The following is a 14775-nucleotide window of genomic DNA, read 5'->3' as shown; positions in this document are numbered from 1 at the left end:
CATTGGCCCATCTGATCAAGGTCTCATTGCACTCTGAGGTAACTTCCTTCGCTGTCCACTACACCTCCAATTTAAAGGGTAGTGGTCCCCAGAACAGAACGCAAATGTGGTTAAATGATTGGGTGCTGTCCAATTGTTCTTTCATGGGGTGTGGGCATCACTGGCCAGATCAATATTTGTCTCTGATTGCCCTTGGACGGTGTAGGGAATGTTGGGTAGGCCAGGCTAGGTAAGGATGACAAATTGCCCTTCACCAAAGGGGTTGAGGGAAATCTCCACTTCACTCAGATTGCCAAAGACACTGCCCTCTGCTGGAAAGTGCCCATCTGACAACACTTTCTTTTTGCCACTCCCCCTAATCTTTGTAAACTCTACACCTTCTCTTGACAATTTACTTTCTGACTTAACTTGGCGTCATTAACAAACATACATCCAGTCTCCTCATCCAATCATTGAGCTGAGTGTATAGAGTCATAGAGTCATAGAGATGTACAGCACGGAAACAGAGCCTTTGGTCCAACCCCTTTATGCCAACCAGATATCCCAAGCCAATCTAGTCCCACCTGCCTGCACCCAGACCATTACCCTCCACAACCTTTCCTATTCATATACCCATCCAAATGTCTTTTAAATGTTGTAATTGTACCAGCCTCCACCACTTCCTCTGGCAGCTCATTCCATACACGCACCACCCTGTGTGTGAAAAAGTTGCCCCTTAGGTCCCTTTTAAATCTTTCCCCTCTCACCCTAAACCTATGCCCTCTAGTTTTGGACTCCCATACCCTGAGAAAAAGATATTGAGTATTCACCCTAGCTATGTTCCTCATGATTTTATAAACCTCTGTAAGGTCACCACTTAGTCTCTGACACTCTATGGGTGGGACGGTGGCTCACAGCACCAGAGTCCCAGGTTCAATTCCTGCCTCAGGTGACTGACCGCGTGGAGTTTGCACATTCTCCCCCTGGCTGTGTGGGTTTCCTCCGGGTGCTCCCGTTTCCTCCCACAGTCACAAAGATGTGCAGTCTAGGTGAATCGGCCATGCTAAATTGCCCCTAGTGTTCAGGTTAGTCAGGGGTAAATGTAGAGTAATAGGGTAGGGGACTGGGACTGGCTGGGTTCTTCTTCAGAGGGTCAGTGTGGACTTGTTGGGCCAAAATAGCCTGTTACCACACTGTGGGGATTCGATGAAAACAGCCTCTCCCTGTAGCTCCAACCCAGGCAACATTCTTGTCAATCTTTTCTGAACCCTTTCAAATTTCACAACATCTTTCCTATAGCAGGGAAACCAGAAGTGAACCTCCCCAAGTGGCTTAACCAAGTGATGTAGGTTGGAAATTGTTGAGACCTTGTGCCTGGTCTAACAAACTCTAGAGAAAAAGTTTCCGCTCCTCAATCCCCTCTACGTCCTCTACACACAGTCACCCAGGGGACATCTTCTGTCGACCTTCTCCCGGATCGTTTCCTCAGTTTGTTCCCTGGTACATGACTCAGACTCTCCCTGAATCGGAGCAGGAAGCGGTAGAGGATGTTCATTGGTCAGATCCAGCCGAATGTCAGGCTAGCCCAGCCTCTGGAAGGGGTAAAATCAGCACAGGAGGAGGCCATCAAATCTATTCCGCCATTCTCAATCATGGCTGATTATCCACCTCAACGTTGTATCCCAACAGTTACCGCTGTATCCCTTGATGCAGTGAAGGCCCTTCCAGTGGGAACTGGATTGTTACACGGGAACATGGGAACAGGAGTAGGCCATTCAGCCCCTCGGGCTTGTTCCACCGTCCAATGGGGTCATGGCGGACCTGCAGCCTAGATTCATACAATGTGCTTTTGGCCCCTATCTCTTACTATCTTTGTTTAACGAAACAATTATTTATCTCAAGTTTAAAAATTAGCAACTGCATCCACTGCCCTTTGTGAAAGAGATTTCCAAAGCTCTCCCACCCTATGTGTGTCGAAGTGCTTCCTAACATCTCTTCTGAACGGTCCGGCCCTAACTCTCAGGCTATGTCCCTAGCCAGTGGAAATTGTTTATCTTTACCTCCCCTATCTTTTCCTATTAATATCTTGAAGACTTCGATCAGATCATGTTCTAACCTTCTAAATTCTAGAGAAAACAGGCCTCACATGTATAATGTCTCCTCATAGCCCCTGAATTCCAGGTATTATTCTTGTAAACTTGCACTGTACTCCCTTCAAGACCAGTCTGAGGTGCGGTGCCAAGGTCTGCTCACTGCACCAATTCACGGTTACCCAATCCTTCTTCATAGTGACCCCTGACCCCACCACCACAGTCCTCAGTCAGAGGGAAGTTAGCGTGGACTTATTATCTAAACATGAAGCAGCCACTCATGTTTCCCTGCTTCACCACCAGCTGCCGCGCAGTGCTCGGAATGTTCCGGCAGTAGTACCCACAGCTGTGAGAGTGGTGAGTCACGGAGGTGAAGCATTTATTGGGTTTGAGATCTTCACACCCCCCACCCACCCCACCGGGGGAGTAGGCCCCACTTTCAAAATGGCGTCACCCTCGAATATGGTCACCGAGGTTACCGGACTCCATCTTAAGGCCTCCAACTCTAAAGGACTCAAAATGGAGCCTCAAGCCTCTTGTCCATTGGGTAAAGCAACTGCTTGAATGATTCTGTTTGTCCCCAGGCTGTGTGCGCGGCCGTTGCTGGAATCCTTCATTACTTCTTCCTGGCGTGTTTTCTGTGGATGTTTCTGGAAGGCATCCAGCTTTACCTGATGGTGGTCAAGGTTTTCTGGGTCCAGAGTCTCCGAGGGAAATACACTCAGCCAATCGCCTATGGCATCCCGGCTCTGATCGTCATTATCTCAGCAGCAACTAACCCAAGCGGATATGGCACCAGAGAATAGTAAGTCAACATCTTTTTGTCCTTTCCTGACCTAGACATTCTAAACTCATGGTTTGGATACACATGTCCACGCCCACACAGTCGGAGTTTCAAGTGAAAATGTGACTGCCAAATGCACGCCACTTTCCAGAGGAGAGTTAATAGACATTTCTTTAATAATCAGGAAGGGTTTTGATTGAGAGATCAATGCGATCAGGCTTGCGCACAAGTACTACAAACTTGTACACCTTCTTTACCCCGCCCGCCCCACTCTTCTGAGCTGATCTAAAAATAACCGGCAACAAACCTTAAGGTTTTACAAAGACAAAGGGTAGTTTCTTGCAGAACACCTACTCAAAGTTTTTCCAGTTTACTCCCACAGTCCAAAGGTTAGGTGTATTGGCCATGCTAAATTGCCCATAGTGTTCAGGGATGTGCAGGTTAGGGTGGATTAACCATGCTGGTTTGTCCATAGTGCTCAGGGATGTGCAGGTTAGGGTGGATTGGCCATGCTAAATTGCCCATAGTGCTCAGGGATGTGCAGGTTAGGGTGGATTGGCCATGCTAAATTGCCCATAGTCGTCAGGGATGTGCAGGTTAGGGTGGATTGGCCATGCTAAATTGCCCATAGTGCTCAGGGATGTGCAGGTTAGGGTGGATTGGCCATGCTAAATTGCCCATAGTGCTCAGGGATGTGCAGGTTAGGGAAGATTGGCCATGCTAAATTGCCCATAGTGCTCAGGGATGTGCAGGTTAGGGTGGATTGGCCATGCTAAATTGCCCATAGTGCTCAGGGATGTGCAGGTTAGGGAAGATTGGCCATGCTAAATTGCCCATAGTGCTCAGGGATGTGCAGGTTAGGGTGGATTGGCCATGCTAAATTGTCCTATCGTGTTTACAGATGTGCAGGTCTGCGTCTGGGTGGGACGGTCTGCAGAGGGTCACTGCAGACTCAATGGGCCGAATAGCCTGCTCCCTCACTGTTGGATTCTATGATCCAGTCCTCAGGGAATTGCTAACTCCTGCAGAAGAGGAAAACGTGCCACTCCCAATCTGAGACATACATTGCTCACCTCGCGTCGTACGCCTCAAAGCGGCATAAGGCCTCTGTTTCCAAATCTCACCATTCTGTGTATAAACTGGTTTCCCCTCTCTGGGTTAGTTCTGGAAGGGTTCAGTAAGGTTCCGTGCGGAAGGGAGCGTGGACGTTAGGTTCAACAGGCCATTCTGATGCCTTTCGTTAACTAACAGGCATTTGTCTCGCTTCCCATCCCTACCCCCACCCCAACCCCCGCAGTTGTTGGCTGTCGATGGAAAAAGGGTTTCGATGGAGCTTTGTGGGTACCCTGTGTGCAATCTGTTTGGTAAGTTACTCTGTGGGATCTCTCTCTGGTCAGTGACTGTGTGTGGGATCTGTCTCTGGTCAGTGATTGTGTGGGATCTATCTCTGGTCAGTGACTGTATGTGGGATCTGTCTCTGGTCAGTGATTGTGTGAGATCTATCTCTGGTCAGTGACTGTGTGTGGGATCTGTCTCTGGTCAGTGATTGTGTGGGATCTCTCTCTGGTCAGTGACTGTATGTGGGATCTGTCTCTGGTCAGTGATTGTGTGGGATCTATCTCTGGTCAGTGACTGTGTGTGGGATCTGTCTCTGGTCAGTGACTGTGTGTGGGATCTGTCTGGTCAGTGACTGTGTGTGGGATCTCTCTGTGGTCAGTGACTGTGTGTGGGATCTGTCTCTGGTCAGTGACTGTGTGTGGGATCTGTCTCTGGTCAGCGACTGTGTGTGAGATCTGTCTCTGGTCAGTGACTGTGTGTGGGATCTGTCTGGTCAGTGACTGTGTGTGGGATCTCTCTCTGGTCAGTGACTGTGTGTGGGATCTGTCTCTGGTCAGTGACTGTGTGTGGAATCTCTCTCTGGTCAGTGACTGTGTGTGGGATCTGTCTCTGGTCAGTGACTGTGTGTGGGATCTGTCTCTGGTCAGTGACTGTATGTGGGATCTCTCTCTGGTCAGTGACTGTGTGTGGGATCTGTCTGGTCAGTGACTGTGTGTGCGATCTCTCTGTGGTCAGTGACTGTGTGTGGGATCTGTCTGGTCAGTGACTGTGTGTGCGATCTCTCTGTGGTCAGTGACTGTGTGTGGGATCTGTCTGGTCAGTGACTGTGTGTGGGATCTGTCTGGTCAGTGACTGTGTGTGGGATCTGTCTCTGGTCAGTGACTGTGTGTGGGATCTCTCTCTGGTCAGTGACTGTGTGTGGGATCTGTCTCTGGTCAGTGACTGTGTGTGGAATCTCTCTCTGGTCAGTGACTGTGTGTGGGATCTGTCTCTGGTCAGTGACTGTGTGTGGGATCTGTCTGGTCAGTGACTGTGTGTGGGATCTCTCTGTGGTCAGTGACTGTGTGGAATCTCTCTCTGGTCAGTGAGTGTGTGTGGAATCTCTCTCTGGTCAGTGACTGTGTGTGGGATCTGTCTCTGTCAGTGACTGTGTGTGGGATCTCTCTCTGGTCAGTGATTGTGTGGGATCTCTCTGAGCTCTCTCTCTGGTCAATGACTGTGCGAGATCTGTCTGATGAGTGACTTGAACCAGCACCTAGAGAGGCACATCTCTGGGAAACCTGATCACAGTTAGCCTGCAGCAATAAACAACTGCATTTATGTAGCACCTTTCAAAGATAGGCAAAATGCTCCGGGGTGTGTCGCAAGAGCGCGATCATATATACCTTCTGAAGTGAGGTGAGAATGTTAACCGTCGGTGACCAGGCAGATCATGGTGACCAAGGTAGGTTTTGAGGAAGATGATGGGGAAGCTGATAGATGTAGGAAAAGGTGGAGGATTGTAGATATTATAACTTGCTGGGTCAGCAGGAATGAAGTTAATTGGAATTAAATTAGAACGAGAAGGAACATTGTATGAAGTCTGGTCAAAAGACATTAAGAGACAGGAACAAAATTAGACCGTTTGGCCCATCGAATCCACTCCACCATTTGATCATGGTTTCTCAGCTCATTCTCCCTGTCACCCTTGACCCCCTAATGATTAGAAAGGTCGCTGCTTTTTAATGTTTCGCTGAGTGTGTGTTTACATCAAACTCAACATCAATGGATGGAGCCATCACAGTAATTCCAGGAATCTCACAATCCTGTTTACAAAAGGAGAATGGGATCCGAGGTGATTATGTGGACTGTTTTTCAGGTGAATTTGTGGTTGCGATGGAATTGTAAATATTGATTCGACGAGATAAAAGTGGTGAGCAAACAAAAGCTGAGATCAACGTTCCAGAGAAAAGTTTTGTTCCAGGAAGCTATCAGCATGCCTTATTGAGTTAATTATTCAAACTGGTAGATAATCTGTATGCAAAGTTAGCCAATAGTTAAACCAGTCGTCTGCTGGGGGAGCATCATGGACTGAATGAAGGGCTTCTATGTAAGGGAAATGGGAAAAACAGGGAGTTTGCAGCTGGGCACTGTTAAATACTCACGAACAGGAGTCCTCTGATCGATGGCCGGATGACCGGACTAGGTAACTGAGCACCGGCTCTGGTCTAGTCCTCAGACAAGCCCACGTCAAAGTGCAGACTGCAGCGGTTCAAGAAGGCAGCTCCTCACCACCTTCTCAAGGGGCAGCTAGAGACGGGTAATAAATGCTGGGCCCACATCCTCCAGGCAGATAAATAAAAGGGGATTGGGATTGTAAACATTGCCTGGGTAAGATTTTGGCAGCACTTTCAGCCTTCATTGCTTTAAATCAAAAGCATTTGATAAATCTTATTGTTAGAACGGCCTTGAGTTAGTGATATCGAGTAAACCTATTGGACCAGAGAGAGTGGATAAAAGAGGATGGCAGCGTGGATTCCAGCCTTGGGTGACTGTGTGGAGTTTGCATGTTCTCTCTGTGTCTGGGTGGGTTTCCTCCAGGTGCTCTGGTTTCTTCCCATTGTCCAAAGTTGTGCAAGTCAGGTGGATTCACTCTGGGAAATGCAGCCTTATGGGGTGGGATGCTCTTTGGATAGTCAGTCAAGGGGCCATATGGCCTCAATCTGCAGTGGGAACAAGCCGACAGAATCCAGAACTAAAAACCACAAATGCTGGAGATCACAGAGGGTCAGGGGCAGCATCTGTGGAGAGAGAGAGAGAGCAAGTGAAGAGTTTGAGTCCAGATGACTTGACTTCACTTCCCATCTTTGTTACAGGGGGATGTTATTAAATGGAAAGAGTACAAAAGGAATTTACAAGGATGTTGCATTTTGGGGAGAGTTGAGACGAGCCGGAATGTTTTTCTTTAGAGTGTAGGAGACTGAGGGAGGATCTCATAGAGGTGTATAAGATCATGGGAGTCATGGACAGGGAGAATGCACTCAGTCTTTTTCCCAGGGTTGGGGAGTCAAGAATTAGAGGGCATCAGAATTCCACACGTTGGGTGAAGGAATCTTTCCCAGTTTTCTTCCAGATTATCCACTTTACCTCTCCCGCCCATCGCTCCTGACCAACACATAAACACACTCACACACACACATAAATACACTCTCTTATACACACAGACACACACATAAACACACTCTCTTATACAGACACAGTCACAGCCACACACACAGTCATATACTTACAAACACTCACGCTCACACACACACACACTCTCTTATACACATAGACACACACATAAACACACTCTCTTATACAGTCACAGACACACACACAGCCATATACTTATAAACACTCACGTTCACACACACTCTCTCTCTTATACACACACACAAACACAAGTGCACATACATATACACACACAGATATAAAATTTCATGCTCACACACACATACACCCTCTCTCTCACACACACACACACTCTCTCTCTCACTCACACACACAGACATTCTCTCTCTCACACACACATGCATACTGTCTCAGTCTGTCATACACACAAACACTCTCTTACACACACAGACACACTCGCTCTCTCTCACACACATACAGACACAGATCCCACACACAGTCACTGACCAGGGAGAAGTCCCACACAGAGATACTGACCAGAGACACTCTCTCACACACACACAGACACACTCTCTCTCACACACACAAATACACTCACTCTCTCTCACACACACTCACTCTCACACACACGAACACTCTCAATCTCTCTCTCTCACACACAAACACTCCCACTTGTTCTTGCGCACACACACACGCACTCACTCTCTCACTCACAAACACTCTCACTGTCACACACACACACACACTCTCTCACAGACACAGAGATTCTATCACACACATATACACAGACACTCTCTCACACACACATACACTGTCTCACACACAGACACTCTCTCTTACACACATGTACACACACTCTCTGTCTCTCTCTCTCACACACACATACACACACACACACACACAGAGTCACTCACACTCTCTCGCTCTCTAACACACACAGCTGCACTCTGCCTATGGATTGAGTCCAGCGTGACTGCCTCAGCTCAGAGTGGCAGTGCTGCAGTAGCCCTTTCAGCCTGCAGAGGGGGATGTCTCTGGGCTGGTGGCAGCAGGCTGGTATTGCAGCACCAAGAAACGCCTCCCTGCTAGGCCAGCGGGGGGCGTACTTTGCCAGATTGGAGAGGTTTCAGAAGAGGTGGTATCGGGAATGAAGGGTCTGAGTGATATGGAGAGGCTGGTACTTTTTTCACTGGAGCGTAGGAGGGTGAGGGCTGACCTTAGAGAGGTTTATAAAACCATGAGGGGTGTAGGTACGGTGAAAGCAGGTATATTTTCCCTATTGTGGGGGATTTCAAGACTAGGGGACATATTTCTAAGGTGAGAGGAGAAAGATTTTAAAAAGACATGAGGGCCAACCAGTGTGCACAGAGTGGTTCATGGGTGGAATGAGCTTCCACAGGAAGTGGTGGATGCAGGTCCAGTTACAGCATTTAAAAGACATTTGGATATTTTCATGAATAATTGTGTATCCAATTTGCCAGCTCCCCCCAAAAGAAAATTAGATATGCAATTAGCTTGATGGAAGCAGATGGTAATAGTGGAAGGATGCTTGTTGGACTGGAGGCCTGAGACTAGTGGAGTGCCTCAGGGGTTGGCGCTTGTCCCATTACTGGGGCTTTATCTATATCAATGTTTGTTATCTATATCAATGATTCGGATGAGAATGGACAAGGCATGATTAGTAAGTTTGCAGGTGACATTAAAATTGGCGGCATCGTGAACAGTGATCAGAAATTGCAGCAGCACCTTGATCAGCTGGGCAAGTGGGCAGCGAAATGGCAAATGGAGTTTAATATAAATAAGCGTGAGGTCTTGCATTTCGGAAAGTCAAATCCAGGTAGGAGTTTCATGGTGAATGGCCAGGGCTTAAGGAGTGTAGTGGAACAGAGGGACCTTGGAGTTCAGGTGTATGCTTCCCTGAAAGTAGAGTCCCAGGTAGACAGGGCAGTGAAGGTGGCTTTTGGCACACTGGCCTTCATCAGTCAGGGCATTGAGTGTAAAAGTTGGGAAGTTATATTACAGTTTTACAGGACATTGGTGAGGCTGCACTTGGAGTATTGTGTTCAGTTTTGGTCACCTTGCTGTAGGAAGGATGTTATTAAACTGGAATGAGTGCAGAAGAAATTTACAAGGATGTTGCCTGGACGCAGGAGTCTGAGTTATACAAAGAGGTTAGACAAGCTAGGACGTTTTTCTTTAGAGTGTAGGAGACTGAAGGGAGATCTTATAGAGGTGTGTAAGACCATGAGAGGCATGGATAGGGTGAGTGCGCTCAGTCTTTTCCCCAGGGTTGGGGAATCGAGGACTAGAGGGTATCAGTTTAAGGTTAGAGGGGAAAGAATAAAAGGAAACCTGAGGGGTAACTATTTTACACCAAGGATGACATGCATATGGAACAAGCTGCCAGTGGAAGTGGTTGAGGCGGGTGCATTAACAACATTTAAAAGGCATTTAGACAAATACATAGATAGGAAAGATTTAGAAGGATATGGGCCAAGTGCAGGGAAACAGGGTTAGCGGTGATGGCCATTTTGGTCAGTGTGGACCAGTATGGGCCAAAGGGCCTGTCCCTGTGCTGGAGGACTCTATGACTCCAATAAGGAATGTTTAAAGGGATATGGGCCAAGCACAAGCAGTTGGGAATGGTCTAGTTTGGGATTATTTTCGGCCCGGACCTTTTGGATTAATAGGTCTGCTTCCTTTCTGTGTAACTCTGTGACTATTCCCTTGGAGTAAATCATTGTGTTTGAGCTGATCTTGATCTGTTTTCAAATAAGGTGCTGTTTGTGGGAGTTATGGTGTTCAAATTAGTTGTTGTTACTATACTTTACCACTCAGCCTGCTTTGAAGTACTTCATTGGCAGTGAAATTATGTCAGATGTCCTGAGATGGTGGGCGGCACGATGGCTGTGTGGAGTTTGCACATTCTCCCCGTGTCTGCGTGGGTTTCCTCCGGGTGCTCCGGTTTCCTCCCACAGTCCAAAGATGTGCGGGTCAGGTGAATTGGCCATGCTAAATTGCCCGTAGTGTTAGGTAAGGAGTAAATGTACGGGTATGGGTGGGATGCGCTTCAGCGGGTCGGTGTGGACTTGTTGGGCCGAAGGGCCTGTTTCCACGCTGTAAATAATCTAATTACACTCTTAAGTCATTGAAGAGAGATTTGGCAATGCAGAGAGAAGTTGCTCTCTCTGGTGGCTCAGTGGTTAGCACTGCTGCCTCACAGTGCCAGGGACCTGGGTTCGATTCCAGCCTCAGGCAATTGTCTGTGTAGAGTTTGCATATTCTCTGCGTGGGTTTCCTCCCACAGTCCAAAGATGTTCAGGTTAGGTGAATCGGCCATGGGAAATTGCCCACACAGAGTTCAGGGATGTGTAGGTTAGGTGCATTAGTCATGGGAAAGGTAGGGGAATGAGACTGGTGGGACACTCTTTGGAGAATCAGTGTGGAATTGTTGGGCCAAATGGCCACATTGTAGGGATTCTCTGATTCTCTCTCTCTCACACACACACACATGCACGTATCCACAAAGAGTGGCGTTATTGCTGGGCTGTTACCCCACAGACCCAGGGAATATTCTGGGGACCTCGGTTCAAATCCTGCCACAGCAGATGTTGGAATTTAAATCCAATAACAATCTGGAATTAAGAGTCTAATGATGACCATGAATCCATTGTCAAAGAAAAAACCCATCTAGTTCACTGCCATTCTTACTTGGTCTGGCCTACATGTGACTCCAGACCCACTGTGATGTGATTGACTTGTAACCGCCTTCTGGGTAATAAATACTGGCCTAAACAGTGGCAACTTAATCCTGTGAATGAATTACAAAAAACACCAATGCCAACCTGTACACAAACATCTATTAATATACAAATACTGACTCTCACGCACACTGATAAATTTAGAATCGTTCTAATATTAGCTCTTCCTCATTTTCAGAGTAATCTTGTTTTCCTCATTCTGACGATATGGAGGCTGGCCCAGAAATTTCACACCATCAACCCAGACCTCTCGAACTTACAAAAGCTGAGGTAAGAGGGTTCACACTGCGACGCGAAACCGCTAATTTAAACAGCACGCCACACTGACGTCGGCAAGACTTGACGATTACCCTGAGCCACTTCGATTGGCACCATCTTCAAATGGAGTGAACTCCCGGTGTGACTCAAGAAACATTGCGGTGTGATGGTAGCGTCATTACCTGAGAGCCAGGGGAAGGCCCAAGTACAAGGCACATTTGTGTCAAATCCTGGGGGTTTCACTGAAATGTCAGTTGGGTAGCAGGACGTGACTGTCCCGGGAATTGTTCCCATATACAACAAAGTCAACCTTGTGTAGAACAGATAAAGGTCCAACTCAGTCCACCTTCAGTTCAGATTATCGACGGGTCTGGGCCCAGGGATGTTTCTTGCATTGTTACAGGACGGTGCACTGAAAACCTCTGTGTCTTCATCACACATTCAATAAAGAGACAATTAGCAACATCAAACCATTGGTTTGAACATGTCCCAAGTCTGAGAATGGAAGCATCATTGAACGTGCAGTAATGATGATGGGACAGTGTAACTCTCAACCCTCTGAACGTGCAGTAATGATGATGGGACAGTGTAACTCTCAACCCTCTGTATTGCAAAGAACAGAATAAACCTCAGGAGTGATCCATCATATCACAGTTAAAAGGAGGCAGTTATTTACCTTTATTGAGTCAGTTAATTAGTTAGTTAGCTATTGAAGTGACTAAATTTACTTGTTTTAATCTCAATAAACAGTGTCAGGAGGGAAAGACTTAACAAAGTCAGAGGGTCTCTTCACAAAGCACCCAAATCCTTCAGACCCAAACTGCAATAGCTTGTTCCTCATCCAAACCCACCCTCACACACACTGTACCCCATCCACTCACCCCCACCCTCACACACAGTGTACCCCATCCTCCCGCCCACCCCCACACACACTGTACCCCATCCAACCCCCACCCTCACACACACTGTACCCCATTCACTCACCCCCACCCTCACACACACTGTACCCCATCCACTCACCCCCACCCTCACACACAGTGTACCCCATCCACCCGCCCACCCTCACACACACATTGTACCCTATCCAAATCCCCACCCTCACACACACTGTACCCCATCCTCCCGCCCACCCCCACACACACTGTACCCCATCCAACCCCCACACACACACACACATTGTACCCCATCCAAACCCCCACCCTCACACACACTGTACCCCATCCTCCCGCCCACCCCCACACACACTTAACCCCATCCACCCGCCCACCCTCTCACACACACTGTACCCCATTCACTCACCCCCACCCTCACACACACTGTACCCCATTCACTCACCCCCACCCCCACACACACTGTACCCCATTCACTCACCCCCACCCTCACACACACATTGTACCCCATCCAACCCCCCACCCTCACACACACTGTACCCCATCCACCTGCCCACCCTCACACACACTGTACCCCATCCACCCGCCCACCCTCACACACACTGTACCCCATTCACCCACCCCCACCCTCACACACACTGTACCCCATTCACTCACCCCCACCCCCACACACACTGTACCCCATTCACTCACCCCCACCCTCACACACACTGTACCCCATTCACTCACCCCCACCCCCACACACACTGTACCCCATTCACTCACCCCCACCCTCACACACACACTGTACCCCATCCACCCGCCCACCCTCACACACACTGTACCCCATCCAACCCCCCACCCTCACACACACTGTACCCCATCCACCCACCCACCCTCACACACACTGTACCCCATCCTCCCGCCCACCCTCACACACACTGTACCCCATCTAACCCCCTACCCTCACACACACTGTACCCCATCCAACCCCCCACCCTCACACACACTGTACCCCATCCAACCCCCTACCCACGCACATACACATCCAACTCCCCACTGTTTCTCTCTCACACACACTCTCATACACACACACACACACACACACACACACACACACACACACATCATTCACTTCTCTCCCCCTGTATCTCCTCCTTATACAGAATGTTCGTTGTCACAGCCCTCGCTCAGCTGGTCCTGCTGGGCTGTACCTGGATTATCGGAGTCTTCCATTTCCAGGCTCGGACAATAGCCCTGGCTTACATCTTCACCATCGTGAACAGTTTCCAGGGAACTTTCATCTTCCTGCTGCACTGCGTTAAATGCAAACAGGTAACAGGCTATGTGTGTGTGTGTGTGTGTGTGTGTGTGTGTGTGTGTGTGTGTGTGTGTGTGTGTGTGTGTGTGTGTATGCATGTGTGTGCGTGTGTGGGTGAGTGCGTGTATGGGTGGGTGTGTGGGTGTGTGAGGGTTTGTGTGTGTGTGGGTGTGTGGGTGAGCGTGTGGATTTGTTTGTCGGCGTGTGGGTGTGTGGGGGTGTGGTTGTGTGTGTGTGTGGATGTGTGTGGGTTTGTGTGTGTGTGTGTGTGTGGGTGTGTTTACATGTGTGGGTGGGTATAGGAGTGTGGGGGTGGGTGTGTGTGTGTGGGTGCGTGTGGATGCGGGTGTGTGGGTGTGGTGTGTGTAGGTGGGGGTATGGGTGTGGGTGTATGTGTGGGGTGGGTGTGGGTGTGTGTGGGCCTGTGTGTGTGGAGGTGTGTGTGCGCGTGTGGGTATGTGAGTGTGTGTGGGGTGTCTGTGTGTGTGTTTGGGTGTGTGTGGGGGTGTGTGTGTTAGTGTATCTGTGTGTGGGTCTGTGTGTGTCTGTGTGTGTCTGTGTGTGGGTGTGTGTGTGTGCGTGCGTGTGTGTGGGTGTGTGTGCGGGTGAGTGTGTGGGTGTGGGTCTGAGTATGGGTGTGTTTGTGGGGGGTGTCTGTGTGTGTGTGGGAGGTGTATATGGGTGTGTGTGGTTGTGTCTGTGTGTGTGTGTGTGTGTGTAGGGTGTGTATGTGGATGTGTGTGTGTTTGTGTGTGTGTCTGTGTGTGGGTGTGTGTGGGTATGTGTATGCGGGTGAGTGTGTGGGTGTGTGTCTGAGTATGGGTGTGTGTGTGGGGTGTCTGTGTGTGGGCGGTGTGTGTGGGTGTGTCTGTGTGTGTGGGTGTGTGTGTGTGTAGGGTGTGTGTGTGGGTGTGTGTGTGTGTAGGGTGTGTATGTGGGTGTGTGTGTGCATGCGGGTGAGTGTGTGGGTGTGTGTGTGGGTCTGAATATGGGTGTGTGTGTGTGTGGGTGTGTGTGAGGGGTGTGTGTGGATGTGTGTGTGGTGTATCTGGGTGTGTGTGGTGTATGTGGGTGTGTGCGTGTGTGTGTGTGTATGTGGGTATGTGTGTGTGTGAGTGTATGTGTGTCTGTGGGTGTGGTATGTGTGTGGGTGTGCATGGGTGTGTGTGTTTGGGTTTGCGTGTGTGGGTGTATGTGTGTATGTGTGGGTGTGTTTGTGGGT

General features: G+C 48.9%; 1 protein-coding gene across 1 annotated transcript in view; it reads left to right on the top strand.

Annotated features, from left to right (window-relative positions):
* LOC132836010 (adhesion G protein-coupled receptor E3-like) overlaps positions 1-14775 on the top strand; it is a 67607-nt gene that overhangs the window by 48609 nt on the left and 4223 nt on the right. Inside the window, exons 12-15 of the mRNA XM_060855203.1 lie at positions 2654-2874; positions 4151-4217; positions 11284-11375; positions 13399-13567. Coding sequence (XP_060711186.1) covers positions 2654-2874; positions 4151-4217; positions 11284-11375; positions 13399-13567 — 549 coding nt within the window. The remainder of the gene's footprint in view (positions 1-2653; positions 2875-4150; positions 4218-11283; positions 11376-13398; positions 13568-14775) is intronic.

This window comes from Hemiscyllium ocellatum, chromosome 45 (assembly GCF_020745735.1).
Source record: "Hemiscyllium ocellatum isolate sHemOce1 chromosome 45, sHemOce1.pat.X.cur, whole genome shotgun sequence".
Lineage (NCBI taxonomy): Eukaryota > Metazoa > Chordata > Chondrichthyes > Orectolobiformes > Hemiscylliidae > Hemiscyllium > Hemiscyllium ocellatum.
This window is presented reverse-complemented; position numbering and strand designations above follow the sequence as displayed.